Below are 15895 nucleotides of genomic sequence, written 5' to 3'. Positions count from 1 at the left end.
AAAGCTAACAGGCTGCAGACAAATGGCCTTTTTGCTTGGAATTATTGTTTTGAAATTAAACTATTTAAATTCCTCACTAACAGGCAGTAACCTCTGTAAAGTGAAGACAATGCAGGAAGGCTTTAAACAGGCATTCTCTCTAATGGACAGCAGGGGGCGACTCTTCTTTTCCCCAAAACACATCGAAATTTTATAGAAGTCTACGAAAGAATGAATCACCTGAATTATTCCCTCGACAACCGTTATAACCTTTGGAACCATTTTATTCCTACCTCGACGACGTGCACAGCACAGCCTCATAGATAACTCGATCCAGCGTATCGGGCTGAATGATGTGCACATGCTCACTGCTGGTGCACTTGTAGCGGTTACATTGTCTCGGCCAATCACGCGTCCAATCAGGACTTCGATTCCAGCGCCACTCAGAAGTGAAGTATAACTCCACCGTCCCGTTGCTCAAACCAAGTTTAGCGTGAAGCCGTCCGCGTGCATCGCGTCTTAACCACCTTTTACAGTTACTCACCACGGGTTCCTCCGTTATTTCCTCACTTAATTACAAGGAGACGTAACAATGAGCAGTGTATCAAATAGCACTTAGCCTAATTAAACTGATCGAGAGATGATCTGTAAACCCTCACACTGGCTACGGCGGTTTTTAATTAAGTCGTTTAACGGCAGCCTGCTATTTGAATGGTAACAAATAAAGCAGCTTCGTGTTAGTCACTGTGGCTCTGCTCCGATACGACAGAAGGCAGTGCAATAGTGTTAGATTGCACACGTGCCAAGCCGAACTATCACGTTATCATGTGTTTTACATGCGATTGACATTGTTTGGAGATGTTTTCACAACACGAATGGATATTAGCGATGATTTAGGTTTACAGTAGGTGTAAACAGCTTATGATACCTCATCAATACAACAAATAATCCATTTTAATAAATTAAAAGGAAATATTTTATTGTCTTTATGAACGAAAAGACTATAAATGACTATCACAGTGAAAGGACAATGTTTGATGGTTTCTTGGCTGCAGAGCGGTTCAATAGCAATATATAATCAATCCACACAGGAGATCCGTGTCTACCCACATGGATCTTCAATGATCTTTTTTCATTTGAAGATGATCCCGTCTGTGGTCCGATCCGTGTCTCTGATCTTTGATACCATCCAAACCGAGAAATTCATGATCCGAGCCAGCAAAATAAATACGTCAGAGTCACTGCTGCTGCGTAAATGATGCACAGATGATTATTTTGCGGGTGAAATATTCTGAGAATAAAAACGGCGCCTTTTGTCGGCGTTAACTTTAGGGATGCAGGTTCAGTTTACTTTGGCACAGGTTTGTACATTTTGTCTGCTAACTCGGTTATCTGAGTCTCAGGACGCTATTTATTTCAGCACAAACGGAGCTTGAGAGAGAAAAAGGAATCTATCAATCCGACAAGTTCACCGCTGACGTGGTTCTCGCAGTTGGAGGAGTTGTCATCCGGACAGCTCTCAGACGGAGGCGGTGTAATGAATGTTCTGGAAGAGACGGAGGGAGGTGAGGGGGAGGCTCACGCTTCTACCTGCCTGCGCCTCCTGACCCGAGCAGACAGAGCGCTACTTAAGGACGAGGGCCGAGGGCAGAAAACGTCCAATTACAACTAAATTGAAACTTCCTTTTTTTTTTGTCCAAGTACAAGCCGAACAAGTCGTCTTTGCTGTGTTTGTCGTCAGGGCAACGGGCCCAATGTGTAGAAAGGAGAATAAGCCATCGACCTTCCCCTTTGTGGGCTCCTGCCATCATAATCGTCATCTTTAAATACTCTATAGATGTCGATGTATTGTGCACTCATGGTCACGACTGTGTGTGTGTGTGTGTGATCTGTGAAGTGTGTGTTTTTCGTATCCAGGGCGAAGGCGAGATCAAGTGTCTGGAGAGAGCGAGCAGAGTTGAGTTGAGAAAACAGTGATTAAAGACGCGAGAAAAACTGAATCATTTAGTTTAAAATCCTAATGACCGAAGCCATCGGAACAATCAATCACCTTTTCAAACTTCCTCTTCCTGAGACCCTTTACCCTTCAAAAACAAAGGCACACTACCTCAAAACGATAACTTCCTCCTGTTGGTGGGGATCTCAATCTGTCCCGATGCTGCTGCAGAGTGAGAAGTGTCCTCGTGTCCCTCCAGTTGAGCCCCGCCAACTGGGTTCAGTTTGTTGGTTTATTTATTTTGAAGGCCAGAACAAGGAGCGGGAGACACATTTAGGGCGCTTTGATGCGGGGTCGTCCTGTAAGCTGAGCCAGGGAAGAGGATGTTGATGAGTTTAGCTCATCACAATAATATGATAATAATTGAGTACAATATGTGCTTTTCATGTGTAATTTCCTCCTCCTTTGTTCCTCTGTGGATTTATTAACATAAATACATAAATGGACTCTTTACACTACACTTGTGTGTGTGTGTGTGTGTGTACTTGTTAATACAAATACACACACACACACACACACAAGGGGGGAGGGTTTGAATCGATCTGTGCGCGAGGCGGCCGGACCAGCAGCTAATCGCGCAGACGGAACTCCCATCTGACATCCGTCATAAGCACTGAGAACGCCACTGGATCACTTCCTGTCAACACTTAAACGAAAAAGACTCACACACACACCCTGACACACACACACTCACACAACTGTATTTATCTTTCTCATCCCAGATGTTGATGCCGGGCGTCTGGATTGGGTTTAAAATGTCATTACGTTGAGAATAGCCGGCGCACCTTAAGTGAGTGAACCGTTAATGAAGGTTGATTAGACCGGTGCATCCACATTAAGGCCGTTCTGGTCTCTGGGACCATAAAAATGCTGCTGATGGGGTTCAGTTACTCCATCATCATTCGCCACAATGGCCGCGTTGTCTGGCCAGAAGCCAAGAACGAGTGGAAACGCTCACATTAAAGCGGCTCAGACGTTCAGTCGGCCAGCGTCCACACCAGTTTGTTGCACAATTTGAATATTCATATTGATCCCTGCTGCCGGAGGAAGGGGGACCGGCAAAGATGCACGTGAGATTGGGACCTTTTGTTCTTTCTTTTGTTCGTGCATTTATTTCTACACACACACACACACACACACACTATGTGCTTCGCGGGGGACCAATCGCATTGTGCACAGCGGGTCGAGTTGCGTCTGTATTAATGAAGGACGAGACAAACCTTCGAAACCCGGTTCTTACTTCTTACAATACAAGCTTTAAATCTATAACAGTCACAGGCGAGTATTTTATGTTTCCGTGCTGTTCATTCACAGCAAGGCTCTCGTACATATTCCATACATGCTCACCCACGCTTTCCCTTCCTTCCAATAAAGCCCTTAAACACACATTTATTCACACGCACATTATTCATAATCCCTCTGATCTCAGTATTTCCAGAGGGCTGCTAACCGACACTAACAGAAGCACACTGGAGGGTTAATTCCGCTTTTGTAAATGCACTTGGAGACAATAATGCTGCGTGTGTCAGAGGTTAGAAGTTCAAACCAGGGCTGAGTGTGTGTGTGTGTGTGTGTGTGTGTGTGTGTGTGTGTGTGTGTGTGTGTGTGTGCGTCTTTAAGCGAAATCTGACAGGCGGACAAAACAATAAAAATTAGAGTATGTATTTCTGTCTGGGTTTTAGAGGGCATTAACTCTTTGCTCCGCACTCTGCTGCCTGCTCTCTCTCCACACACACACACACACACACACACACACACATTCACACGTACAAACACACAGTCTGCCCAAAGACTCCCGCATCCCGCCCCCGCCATGCTGAAGCTTAGCGGGTCCGACAGGTGGAATCATTTATTTAGCGGGGGCCCGCTGAGCGGCGCTGCCTCACGCTGGCTGGAGAGATCGGCCCCCGACCTCCGAGGGCCTCGAGGCGGCCGGGCCGCTGGGTTATCACGCCACACGCCACGCACATCAAAGGGCCCACTGCGAATTTCTGCAGGATGGCGAAAAGCCTGTGCACCTGTGTGTGTGTGTGTGTGTGTGTGTGTAGGAGGGGGGGGGGGGAGTCCATTAATGTTTATCTGCCTCCTCAAACATCCACTTTTTTTTGTTCTGTTTTTGAAGTTCCGTCTCGCCACGTAGGAGATGTGAATCTTTGCTCATATTTGCGCAGATTTTCAATCTCAATGGAAATGCTTGTTGCGGTTTATTTAACACCATGCGAGTTCAACGCTTTGTCACTGAAATTGGTTCAAACCGAATTGTGAAAAGTACATTATCGCGGATTGTAAGAAAGAACATTTTATTTCGAATGGGACATGAGAAGAAGTCTCGTGTGCGACCGTGACATCACGCTGAATGGCTGTAACACGTTTAGCACACGTCTAATAAACCAGCGGCTGTCGGATCGCCACGAGCAGAACGCGCTGTTCTCATTCTGTCTGTACGCGTACCCACCGAAAGTAATGCACTGCAATTTACCCCAAAGAACACATGTTCCTTCCCTAAACCCAACACACACAAAGAAAATGCATTGTGCATTATCATGCAGATGGTCGTAGAAGGTCACGTCGGGGACCCAGAAGCCGGTTTCATCCTAGAATCCGTTCCTGAGCTGAACGAATATCGCGTCACATCTTTTGTCTCCGAAGTTTCCCCCCGAAAAACTCCTTTAAAAAACAAACATACAAGTAGCAAGTTTGACGCAAAAGGAGCAGTTGGTCTGAATCAGCGGCGATTGCTCTCTCTGATTCTTGTTTCCTTGACTGATTTGAAAACCGTCCATCGTGAACCTTAAACCTTAAACCTTGAATAGAGACGCTCGCATTTGAGAAGAATCGGAAATGACTAAACTGACGAATCGTCACTTTAGTCTCACGCGTTCAACCGAGTTCAATCCGTCCGATCGCGCCGCGTTCATTTCGGGAGCGTCTCAGTTAAGCTTTCAGGAACATGATATCAATAATTTAAGGCGATAAGCTCAATCATTCTGAATCAGCGGAAGCTGGTGGAAGATGTGAAAGTAAGTTGAGCTCCTTTACAGCTGATCTTCAGCGTGTAGCTGCAGGTTGTCAACGTCGCTGAGGCCCGTAAATACTCCACTGTTCAACACGTATTTGAGTTTTTCTTACCTAAATCCATTTGTATGCTAAAACCACCCTGTGAGTGAATGTCTGAATATACAAATTCTTTCTGTGTTAGTAGTAGTTATACCTGTGTGTGTGTGTGTGTGTGTGTGTGTGTGTGTGTGTGTTCATGTTCCCAGCTGCCCTCAGAAGGACGAGTGTTATTTACGGAAAGGAGTGCTGAAGCTGCAGGTCCTCTGCCTGCAGGGCCATCAGCAGTGGCAGGGATGTTTGTCTGTGTATGTGTGTCGGTGTGTGTGTGTGTGTCTGCGTGTGTGTGTGTGTGTGTGTTCGCGTTCACCTCTGTGTGCCTTGAAAAAAAGAAAAAGGCTGCTGCATCTTCTCTTTCTGCCCACATGGAGACAGGTGAGGTTATCTGCAGGGAGCACATGCTACATCACAACCTGCGAGTGTTCCTGGCTGCATCATTGTCTCTGCCTCCCACCTGCCCCCCTCCCCCTCTCCCCCCCCTGCCCCCCTAAAGCATCTCTGTTGCCTGGAGTCGGTGGTGTTATCTAGACAGGTGCAGTAGTTGCCTGCGCCCGGCAGTATAACGCCACGTGTTTGGCCTGCCGGCACCGAGATGGCGTCCCTGATAACTCCTCGCCCCCCCCCCCGCCTCTGCTCGCTGCCTTTCAGACATGATATTCTGAACGCCTGAGCCGCTTGGATCCTTCTCAGCACGTTCCCACTGGCTGAACGTGTTCTGTTCCAGGGGAACCGGCAGTGAGGGGTCCGGCCCAGTGTCGGGGGCCGGCGGCTGGGCGGCTAGTAGCTAAACTGTAGATGCTCCGTGCTGCTGAAGACGACTTCCTGTTAGCCGCGAAGCTAACGGACGTGTGACGGTGTCCGTGCCGGAGGGTCCTGGGATCCAGCCTCTGTCTTCAGCGTTTAACGGAGACCTTGAAATGACCCGTGAACGCATGTTTGCGGTTATCACTACACGACGCTCGTACTCATCGCGCTCCCGTCAGTCTCTCTCACATTCCTTTGCTCTCTCTCTCTCTGTATTTTTATTCATAAATGTTTCTTCTCATTTTTTGGCAATCGACGGCGTTCTTTAGGAGTGATGTCATTTCATCAACTTGAGTGCTGAGAATTCCAGAATCCCGACATCACTTATCTCAATTTCTGTCCCATCCATCACGACCTCGAGTGCCACTTTTGTTTCCCTCGTTCGTTGGAGCGAAGCACTTCATGTGAATAGCGTACTTGAAGTTCACGTCACTCGGCGTCTGCAGGATTGGGGGCATTTACGTCTCCATAGAAACGGGTGCGTCGGCCACGGGAGCATCGTGGGAGGAATTGGGATCTCTGTGACTTGTAATTAGCGTTAACTTGAATATTTCAGGTCCGTTATTCACCATCGCTCACTTCTTATTACCCTATTGATGTTTCTGCAGTGTGTGCGTGTGTAAATCGGTGTGTGTGTGTGTCCGTGTGTGATTGTGTGGTTTCGACTTGCCGCTTTCAATTGAAAGTCTGTCTCCTCGGGATACTTCACTCACAGCGTATTAGAGGGGTCTGATTTATCGCTTCGGTGAGGGACGTAACAAAAAGTGGGAAAATAAAATTACAGCGAAACCCCTGGAGAGAGCCGGATCGATACGGAGGATTTACAAGCCCATCAGGGACTCACTGCTGCTGCTTTTAGTGGTGGAGGTGCTTGTATACATTCTCACAGGCTGAAGGTCAGTGCTTGAGAGGGAGGGAGGGAGAGGGAGAGAGGGGGAGAGGGAGGAAGTGTTGGAATGAAAACAGCGGGCTCAAGAGGAGGGTGTGTGGGCCGACGTGTCCGCACTGCAGCCTGCCGCCGCATCGACCGCCTCCTCTTCCAGACGAAACGTTTCTCCGAGGCCCAAGTTAACTGATTTAACTGACCATATGATCCATATATATATATATACATATATATAACCCTGTAGCAAAGGTTGAGGCACGGCTAGCTAGATTGGGTTATTTTCACATTGAGGTTTACAAAGACAAATGTGTGATGTCGCTCATTCAGCTCAAGATGCTGCTTTTGCTTTTTCATGTTGGTTAAAGTTTTATTGGTGTGACTGGACGTCTCCGCCGCACGACACAAGGAAGCGAGTCGATGTTGTCGCGTTCTCGCTCCGCTGTTTCCCTTCAAACCGTTTTTATTTTCAATAGGTCGCTGCCCGTCGTCCTGACAGAAAAGTGTCCTCGTGCTCGTTGAATAACCTCAGTATGACACCACAGGTACGAACACCATCGTCCCCCTACAGGACTTCTCTTACATGGACAATCCCATTGGATGAAAGCTGCACTGGAACCACAGCAACCGAGGAGGACGGGAGCTGTGCAATGAGAAAATAGGCTAATGGAAAAAAATAATTATGATGTTTGCTTTGGATAAAAGCATCAGCCAAATGGCTATAAGTTTGTGATTCTGTTTGCGCCAGCAGAGAAGCCTCAGCCGGCCCTGATGGCCCACTACTGCCTCGCCATGCCGGGGAAAAGGGTTTTATTGTGACTGAGAAGAACCCTTTCATAGCATGGGTTGTGTTTTTGGAGGAGATGTAAAAGGTCTTTGGTCATCATTTACACTTATTGATACACTGATGGCCGTTCGACACACATAATCTGGCTTTTAGAGGCCGATCTCTGAAGGTTATCAGCACCGTACTCTGCATTTCATCCGCACCTCAGGAGGAACGCCTCCTCCGTTAGCTTAGCACCGGTCCTCACCGGCCGAATGTTTCATTAACGCGCCGCCGCGCTTCAATACTGCATGACGGCAATATCGCCCAGCCGGACGGCAGGATGTATCACCCGCATGAATCAAGTTGTCATTTCCAATTTCTGGGGGGGGGGAGGGCTTAGCATTCAGGGCACACTGTCATGGGGTCGGGGGGGGGGGCAGCTGCCTCTGGCTGCACAATTATGAGTTGCACACTCGTTTTCACCTCGCGCCGCTTCAAACTCTTCTGGAGTCTCATCTCGCCCACAAAGCATCGACCGACTCTGAACTATTTTTACCTCTCAGCAACGGGGGGGGGGGCTGTAGTCAGTGGGCCCAAAGCTGTTGGCCGCTATCGATATCCCATTTCCTCTGTCACTCCTAAGCTGCTTTGCATGCAGAAGCTTTGCGTTAAGCCCGCGGCGTCCGGCCCCCGTGGCGCCCGCGGCGGCGCTGCACCGCAACAATCAGCGAGTGGTTTTATTATCCGGGAAAAACAAAAGCGGCAGCTGGTGTCACGCTGGGAGCCCCCCCGGCCCCTGACATTTTAATATCGGGCGCCTCTCATAATGGGCGGGACGCTAAAACGATCTCTTAAATTCCACGCGGCGTTGTCCCTCTTTTGATGGTTTAGGAGACACAATGAGGCTCCAGCGTTGAGACAGAAGAGATTCGCAAACCTCCTGTTGAGCTTATCACAAATTCAGCAGCAGGAGACTGAGATAAGGTGCCGCGTCACGGCCGGCGCGAGGGAGGAAAAACATCCGCCCGAAAAAGTTCCACTCAAGCGCTCCTCAGTTCGCGTCTGACACGTTTAAAAAACTTTGCATGTACTGCAAATCCACAAGAAAGAAACGTATGGGAGAGGGGCTCAAATCCTCGAATGTAGCACAGCTTCATATTATCATGTAGGCCTCCGTAGAGCATCTTGAGTTCTCTGTTCATTGATCATAAAGCTGAGGCAACGCACACACTCTGCAGTCGATGGGGGCAAGTGTGTTCATAAATAGGACTCCGTCTCCTCTCAGGCACAAAGCCTTTTTTTCAACTTTTGCTTCGTCCATTATCCACTCGATTCTATTTGTTGTTGTCACTGGGTGATATTAACAGGCAACGCCTGACGTGATTTTCTATTAGATCCTTTTTTTCCCCCCATCTTCATCACCCCTCAGTGGCTGTACCCTCCTCTTCTCCCTCTCCTGGCAAGGTCACCCGACGCTGCACTAATGACTGCGACCAATTATCCGGTGAAACATTAAACGGGACGGAAACCTCCCAGCAGCCCTCCACATCTCCACAAGAGAGGTCACGTCTTGGGGTCGTACATCCCGGTTCTCCTCGGGAAGGAATATTTCCCCCAAACGTGCACTTTGGCTCACGGGTGGACGGACGGGATTCTGTTGGTCAAAGGTCGAGGTCACTGTGACCTCGCGGCTTCATTCTCCTCGACGCTGTAACGTCCGGACCAAATACTTTGGACAGGCTGATGGAGCGCCGACACAAGGTCGCTAAATCGACTTCCTCCACGCTCACAAGACTTGAGCCCGATAGATTCCTCCCCCCCCCTTCTCTCCTATTCCTCCCCCCCGCCCCCCCCCCGCCCCCCCCCCCCCCCCATGCTGTCATGACAACCAGTTCCGATTAGCAGGTCGCTAGCAGTAAGTCCTGTGAGAGGACGTTAATAACAGTAATTAGTGCTGGAATACCTTATTCCACTGATGGTATTTCTGGAGCTATTACATCGGATCGGACCGCCGGGCCGTCGTGATGGCGAAGTACAGTACTAGCAGTAGTACTAGCAGTAGTACTAGCGGTAGTACTAGCGGTAGTATATCTGTATCAAACGGCGTCGCAAAGGCCTGTGTCGTCTAAATCTCAAGCTGGCAATCATCATAAAATATGTAGGAGCAGCAGAGCTACTCTGTGTTTTCATCACACGGCTGCGCTTGTAAAATACTGCTTTTGATTAACGGGTTGTGATTGGCCGCGCACACACATTCACCCACCGACGATGGAGACGTGACCGCCTATCTGCGTATTAATGAAGCAGAATTGCCTTGATTGGCGACATCGTCATTAGGAGAGAGAGCTTTGCAAATCACAAGCTGGCTGTGAGCAACTGAATCGTTATACCACTAACATTTTAAATATGAAATGTGACGTGATCGGCTCTATAGATCTATAATATGTTTTCACATCATACATTTTATTTGCGGTTAACCGTCATCTGTTCTGCTTTGTAACAAATGTTCATTATTTCCTGCCCATATATGTGGAGTTTATTAATAGAGAACAATAGAGTGAAAGTCTCCAAATTTTAAAGAGACAATAATAATAATAAGATTAATAAACAAGGTCTATTTATTTTTAGTTTCAAAAGATTTGATCTGGCAGGAACAGGCATGCTTATGAATATGAATAGAGTGGGCTAAAATGCACAAGAAGCCTAATTCTACTTTACAATAATTCACTAGATGTTTACAGTCAGGCTGGCAAACCGATATGAATATGCAATCATTCAGAGCCGTGTTCACGCACAGAATTGTCGCATTCCATCTGGCTCACTTTGTTGTTGTTTTTTGCGAACGTTAAACCTTATCTTGAATTTATATCCGTGGCTATAAGGTGCATTACATCAGCGTCACGAGACAACGGGGCCGTAAACAAATACATATCATTTCACTGCTGTCACTCAAAGCAATTTGCTGCAGATGTCACAGCGCCTCCTTTTGGAGCCATAACTCTCACACACACACACACACACACACACTGCTGCAAACAAACTGTGACAGTGCTCTCAGATGTCCACCTCTGAGGGTTTTATGAGAGTGCACGTGTGATTTGTGGCTCACGTGCAAGCTCATAAGAAACCTCCAGGAGCCGAGTGATGCTCGTGCGCGTCATTTCGGCAGCTCTGGTAACACCTGTGCACGTTGGCGTTGAGAGAATCAGGCTCCATTCCACAGGTCTGAGCATTTTAGAGCCCGTATTCATGAATTCATGTGTTCCAGATGTCGTTTCTCTGCGGGGAGACAAGAAAACGCACAATGAGAAGCAGCGAGATGCCACGAGGGGCCCCAAAGAGCTTTAGGGTGCAGAGCAGCCGTGTACTTTGACTTGGGTGAAATAGTGTTGTACTACATTCAGTTGACAGGCCGCTGAGGACGCCCTCGAAAGAGAGACACTACAAGTGTTATTCTCAATGAAGGAGGACACGCACACACACGCACTATAACTCAAAGCTTATAAATACAGAACGTGTCTGAATTGCGCCAAATACGGTCCGCAGAGATACACCGTGTAAGCACACAGACTCCTCCTGACATATCCAGGAGAGGACCTCTACTGAGCATCAGTGATTCAAAGACCTTTCAATTTGCTCTGAGGGGACGTTTGGTCTCCGGATTGTCACATTATGAAAAACCAACAGCCGCTCCTTGGAGCGTTGGGGTTGGGGGGGGGCTCGAGGTGACAAAGCACTGATCTGCAACAGAGGGTGAGCGAGGTCAAGGAAAGGGGAGGATGATTTGTGAGGGAGGAGGAGGAGGAGGAGGAAGAGGAGGGAGCCTGATTGCGATCGCAGCTGTCAATGAGAAAAAAGGAAAGGAGACGGAGAGAAGTGCAGCGAGTGTGCAGGGAAGGACCAAAACAATAAAGTGAAAATGTATTTCAAAAGCCAGCCGGATGGAGAGCGAGGCATCGACGGCGGGTGATGTCAGGGGAGGATGAGGAGTCAGGAGAGAAATGGATCAAGCACCCATGTGGAGAAGGAGGGAGGGGTGGAAAAGCAGGCCGCGATGAGATGGATTCCACCGGACCATGAGATTGATGACTGCTTTGGAAAAGAGATGGAGAGGGAATAGATAGTGGAGGTGGGAGGGGGGGGGGGGGTTGATGAAAAGAACCAACAGAACATTCTGAGTCTGATAGAAAGAATGAGGCGACTTCCCATCTCAAGACATCTCTTCCTCATCTCTAATGGGATCTATTCTAATTTATTTTTTCTGTTCATCGTTCGGCCGCGCGTTCAAGAACAAACCCCCCCCATAAAAAAAGGCGATTATTTCTGAAGCTTATGAAGTCTGCTTGTAAAGAAGGATTAGCTGAGTTGGTCACCAGGCACCGCGATACATGTCGGGAGGAGGTGGATGTTAACGATTCCCCTCCTTCCTCCTCCTCTCAGCGAGGCTCTGATTGCGTGTCGGGGGGGGGGGGGAGGGTACGAGAGGGAGATGAAGACCCATGAAAGGTCAACAAGCGGCGGCACCGCGATTTACACGGCGTGGAGCGCTCCCTCGCATGTGCTCGTTGGGACGCGTGGCTCTGGACGTCCTCGCCGCTGACTCTCCCGTCTCTCTTTCAGACGCCGCTCCGGAGCGCTAACGGCATCCTGTCCAGCTGCGATGGGACACGCGGGATCCGCGACGACCCTCGAGGGCGTGGCCTCCACGTTTCCAGCGCCGCCGCCGCCGTCGCCGACGCCCCGGCCCGAGTGAACGCGGCGAGATGCCTTCCAAGGTCTCCTGCCTGTACCTGCTGACCGTGGTGTGCTGGGCCAGCGCTCTGTGGTACCTGAGCGTGTCCCGCCCCTCCAACTCCTACGCGGGCCAGCCCACCATCCCCGTGCGCCGGGCGCACAAGGGCGGCAAGAACGGCACCTTCAGCAACGTCCGCGCGCGCACACTCAACCCGCACGACTTCGGCTACCTGGTCAACGAGGCCAAGAAGTGCGAGGCGGAGGCGCCCTTCCTCGTCATCCTGATCAGCACCACCCACAAGGAGTTCGACGCCCGGCAGGCCATCCGCGAGACCTGGGGCGACGAGAGCACCCTGGCGGACGTGCGGGTGGTCACGCTCTTCCTGCTGGGCCGCAGCACCGACGCCGTCCTCAACCAGATGGTGGAGCAGGAGAGCCAGATCTTCCACGACGTGGTGGTGGAGGACTTTGTGGACTCGTACCACAACCTGACGCTCAAGACACTGATGGGCATGCGCTGGGTGGCCACGTTCTGCCCCAAGGCCCAGTACGTCCTCAAGACGGACAGCGACATCTTCGTCAACATGGAGAACCTCATCTTCAACCTGTTGAAGCCCGCCACAAAGCCCAGGAGGCGGTACTTCACGGGCTACGTCATCAACGGCGGGCCGATCAGGGACATGCGAAGCAAGTGGTACATGCCGAGGGATCTGTACCCCGAGAGCAAGTACCCGCCCTTCTGCTCCGGCACCGGCTACGTCTTCTCGGCCGACGTGGCCGAGCTGGTGTACCAGACGTCGCTGCACACGCGGCTGCTGCACCTGGAGGACGTGTACGTGGGCGTGTGCCTCCGCAAGCTGGGCATCCACCCGTTCCAGAACAGCGGCTTCAACCACTGGAAGATGGCCTACAGCCTGTGCCGCTACCGCCGCGTGGTCACCGTCCACCAGATCTCGCCGGAGGAGATGCACCGCATCTGGAACGACATGACCAGCAAGAAGCACCTGAAGTGTTAGCGGCGGGAACAGAGATCGGTCTACGCCCGGTGGCTCTGCGTGGACTCTTCTACGTCCTTTGTCAGGCCGACGTGTCCCAGAGTTTAGACTCGTGAAAGGAAAGAATCAGACCCCCCCCCCCAAAAAAAATGCTTAATGTTCAGATGGGTGTTGATTTTTTATAGGAGGGCGAAGCCCGGAGGCTTTTATTGAAGGACTCATACAAGGCTCAAACTGTCCCCCCGACCACACACACACACACACACACACACACACACACACACACACACACACACACACACACACTTTGGCCTCTCGGCTCCGTCACAAGATCTTCAATGACTGTTGTGTTCTTTTCAGAGACATATTTTCTTAGAGGCAGTGAAAGACGGAAGAAGGAAGTCGCAGGTATCGGCGGCTGCCGTCCCACAGTGATTGACCCCCCCCCCCCCCGTTAGCCCGTTAGCCTGTTAGCGTGTAACGTGTGGTCATTCGTTCTCCAAGCACGCCATTAGTTTTTTTTTTTTTTCTATCACTCCAACGCGAGGGAGAACAGTGGACAACTTTTGAGTGCACTCTTCTTTCCAATAACTCAAGGTTAAATAAAGCGCTTTTTGTAAAGACTAAAAACTCGTATTTATTACCGAAAACCACCAGACAAACGTTGTGAATCTGCTGCTTCTGTTGCACACAGCCGGCGAGCATGTTGGGGGAACAGGAGACGTCTGATCAGCGCCAGCTGTGCTGAGTTTGAAGCATGAAGTCGCAGCTCTCGTGGTGCTTCTCTTCTGCATACAGGTGTGTGTGTGTGTGTGTGTGTGTGTGTAGATGGAATATAAAGCATCTGTGTAGTTTGGTATGATATATTATATATTACAAAAATTCTCTTCCAGCAAAATCTGTTGTGGTTAATGATGAATGTCAAACTTCACAGTGCAAACCATCCCAATTCATAATTCCCATTATTTTGCCTTGTCGACGGTTATATTTTACGATGTTCTGAATGAGACCCAGAACGGATGATCCTGATGACGCTCGTGTAGGTTAAGAGCTTTTAATCTGTACCATGAAGACGTTTACGTGCATACATGTGTGTTCTACATCACACATTTCTGTAATACTTTTGCTCCCGTCTCTGATGCCTACGTGTGTGTGTGTGTGTTTGTGTTGGTGATCCCTTTGTTCCGAGCAGTGTCATCATCATCATCATCATCATCATCATCATCATCTGAAAGGAGCAGCATAACACTGCAGAGGGATTTGGTGCTGGGGGAGAAACGTGTGAAAAGGTCTGTTCTGTTCTTCACTCACAAAGATAAATATAAAATAAAACAAAAGAAAAGAAAAGGCTCCTTCCTCAAACACTTCCCCCTCGGGGGAAAGAATCCCCCATTGCTGTTCTGATGTCCTCGCGATGAAAACGATTCCCCGCTCGACAGCTTCCCGTCAAACACTTCTTTTTGATTCTCCACAACGCTTTTTGAGGAATAATTGAAACTGTTTTATTCCCCCGTGCTGTCAGTCTTTTTGTGTGCAGTAAAGAAACAGGCACAACATTATCGGTTAATGACTTTTATTTCTTATTCCCATTAAAATAAAGACGCATAAGCACAGTCCGCCCTGTATTACACATGTGAAATAATTGTTATTCAAAGTGTCTTATCCTCAGTGCTGCGTTCCTCTGATCGGCCCCTACGGCGAGCGCAACATGGCGAGCTACACACCGCCTGCTCTGTAATTGGCCAAACAGCCCAGTGGTGCTGCATTTAAGGGTCTGCGGCTCGGGGGGAGAATGAAAAGCGAGTGATTATTCCGCCGGCCCGTGGTAAACGAACCTCATAACGAGCAGGGCGGCCTCGCTAGACGGGGAGCTCCGAGGGCCGCTGAGCAAAGAGCAGAGCTCGCTGTGGTGCCGCTCGTCTCTCGGCGTGCGTGACCTCATCGCGCCCCCCCGCGAGGAAAAACAAGGGAGTGGGGGGGGGGGGCTCGGGGACGCCGCCAGCCTGAAACTATTTTGTGTAAGTATGTCGATATATCGGGGGCAAGAGATTAACACTCACAGGGCCCCCTGTGGTGTCTGTGGCTTGACCAATCAGATCTCATGGAAAGCGCACGTAGGTGCGATGCTGATGGTTTTTATGTCCCGTAGCAACAAGGTGATTGTCGTTGTTCATTGGGATTCCTTGTTATTTCGGCATTCTTCTCACTCTCTTTTTAAATTGGAAAAAAAGTCCCTTTGCTGCTGCTGCTTCTTCGTGATATCTTACTCAAACAATTTTATGTACGCAGAAGAACAGACTATAGACATTTTTTAATCCCCTCCCTCCAGGATACCACATTATATTCAGAAATCGGTTTGTCAACCAAATCCTCTGTAAATTAGGAACTACATTCAGGAATCCCTTTGCCACGCATGTGACATCTGTATAAATACTGAGGTGGTTTGGGCGCCTCCCCAGGGAGGAGTTCCAGGCCCCGGGGGAAGACCCAGGACGAGGGGGAGAGACCATATCTCTGCACTGGCCTGGGAACGCCTTGGGACCCCCCAGTCAGAGCTGCTAGATGTGTCCCGGGACGGGGAAGTTTGGGGTCCCCTGCTGGAGGTGTTGCCCCCGCGACCC

At 49.6% G+C, this 15895-nt stretch overlaps 1 protein-coding gene across 9 annotated transcripts in view; it reads left to right on the top strand.

Moving 5' to 3' along the window:
- LOC120827374 (beta-1,3-galactosyltransferase 1) overlaps window positions 1-15895 on the top strand; it is a 79497-nt gene that overhangs the window by 49355 nt on the left and 14247 nt on the right. For 5 of the 9 annotated variants that reach the window (XR_013467557.1, XR_013467555.1, XR_013467564.1 and 2 more), the window contains 3 exons: window positions 12166-13871; window positions 13969-14072; window positions 14467-14563. Coding sequence is in view for 3 of the 9 variants with exons in the window: in XM_040190507.2 (XP_040046441.2) it covers window positions 12309-13295 (987 nt within the window). In the remaining 6 variants the exon portion in view is untranslated. Of the gene's footprint in view, window positions 1-12165; window positions 13905-13968; window positions 14073-14466; window positions 14564-15895 lie in introns of those variants that run through there. The other 4 variants (XM_040190507.2, XM_040190333.2, XM_040190680.2 and 1 more) reach the window with 2 other exon arrangements.

Source organism: Gasterosteus aculeatus, chromosome 1, assembly GCF_964276395.1.
Source record: "Gasterosteus aculeatus chromosome 1, fGasAcu3.hap1.1, whole genome shotgun sequence".
NCBI classification, from domain to species: Eukaryota; Metazoa; Chordata; class Actinopteri; order Perciformes; family Gasterosteidae; genus Gasterosteus; species Gasterosteus aculeatus.
This window is presented reverse-complemented; position numbering and strand designations above follow the sequence as displayed.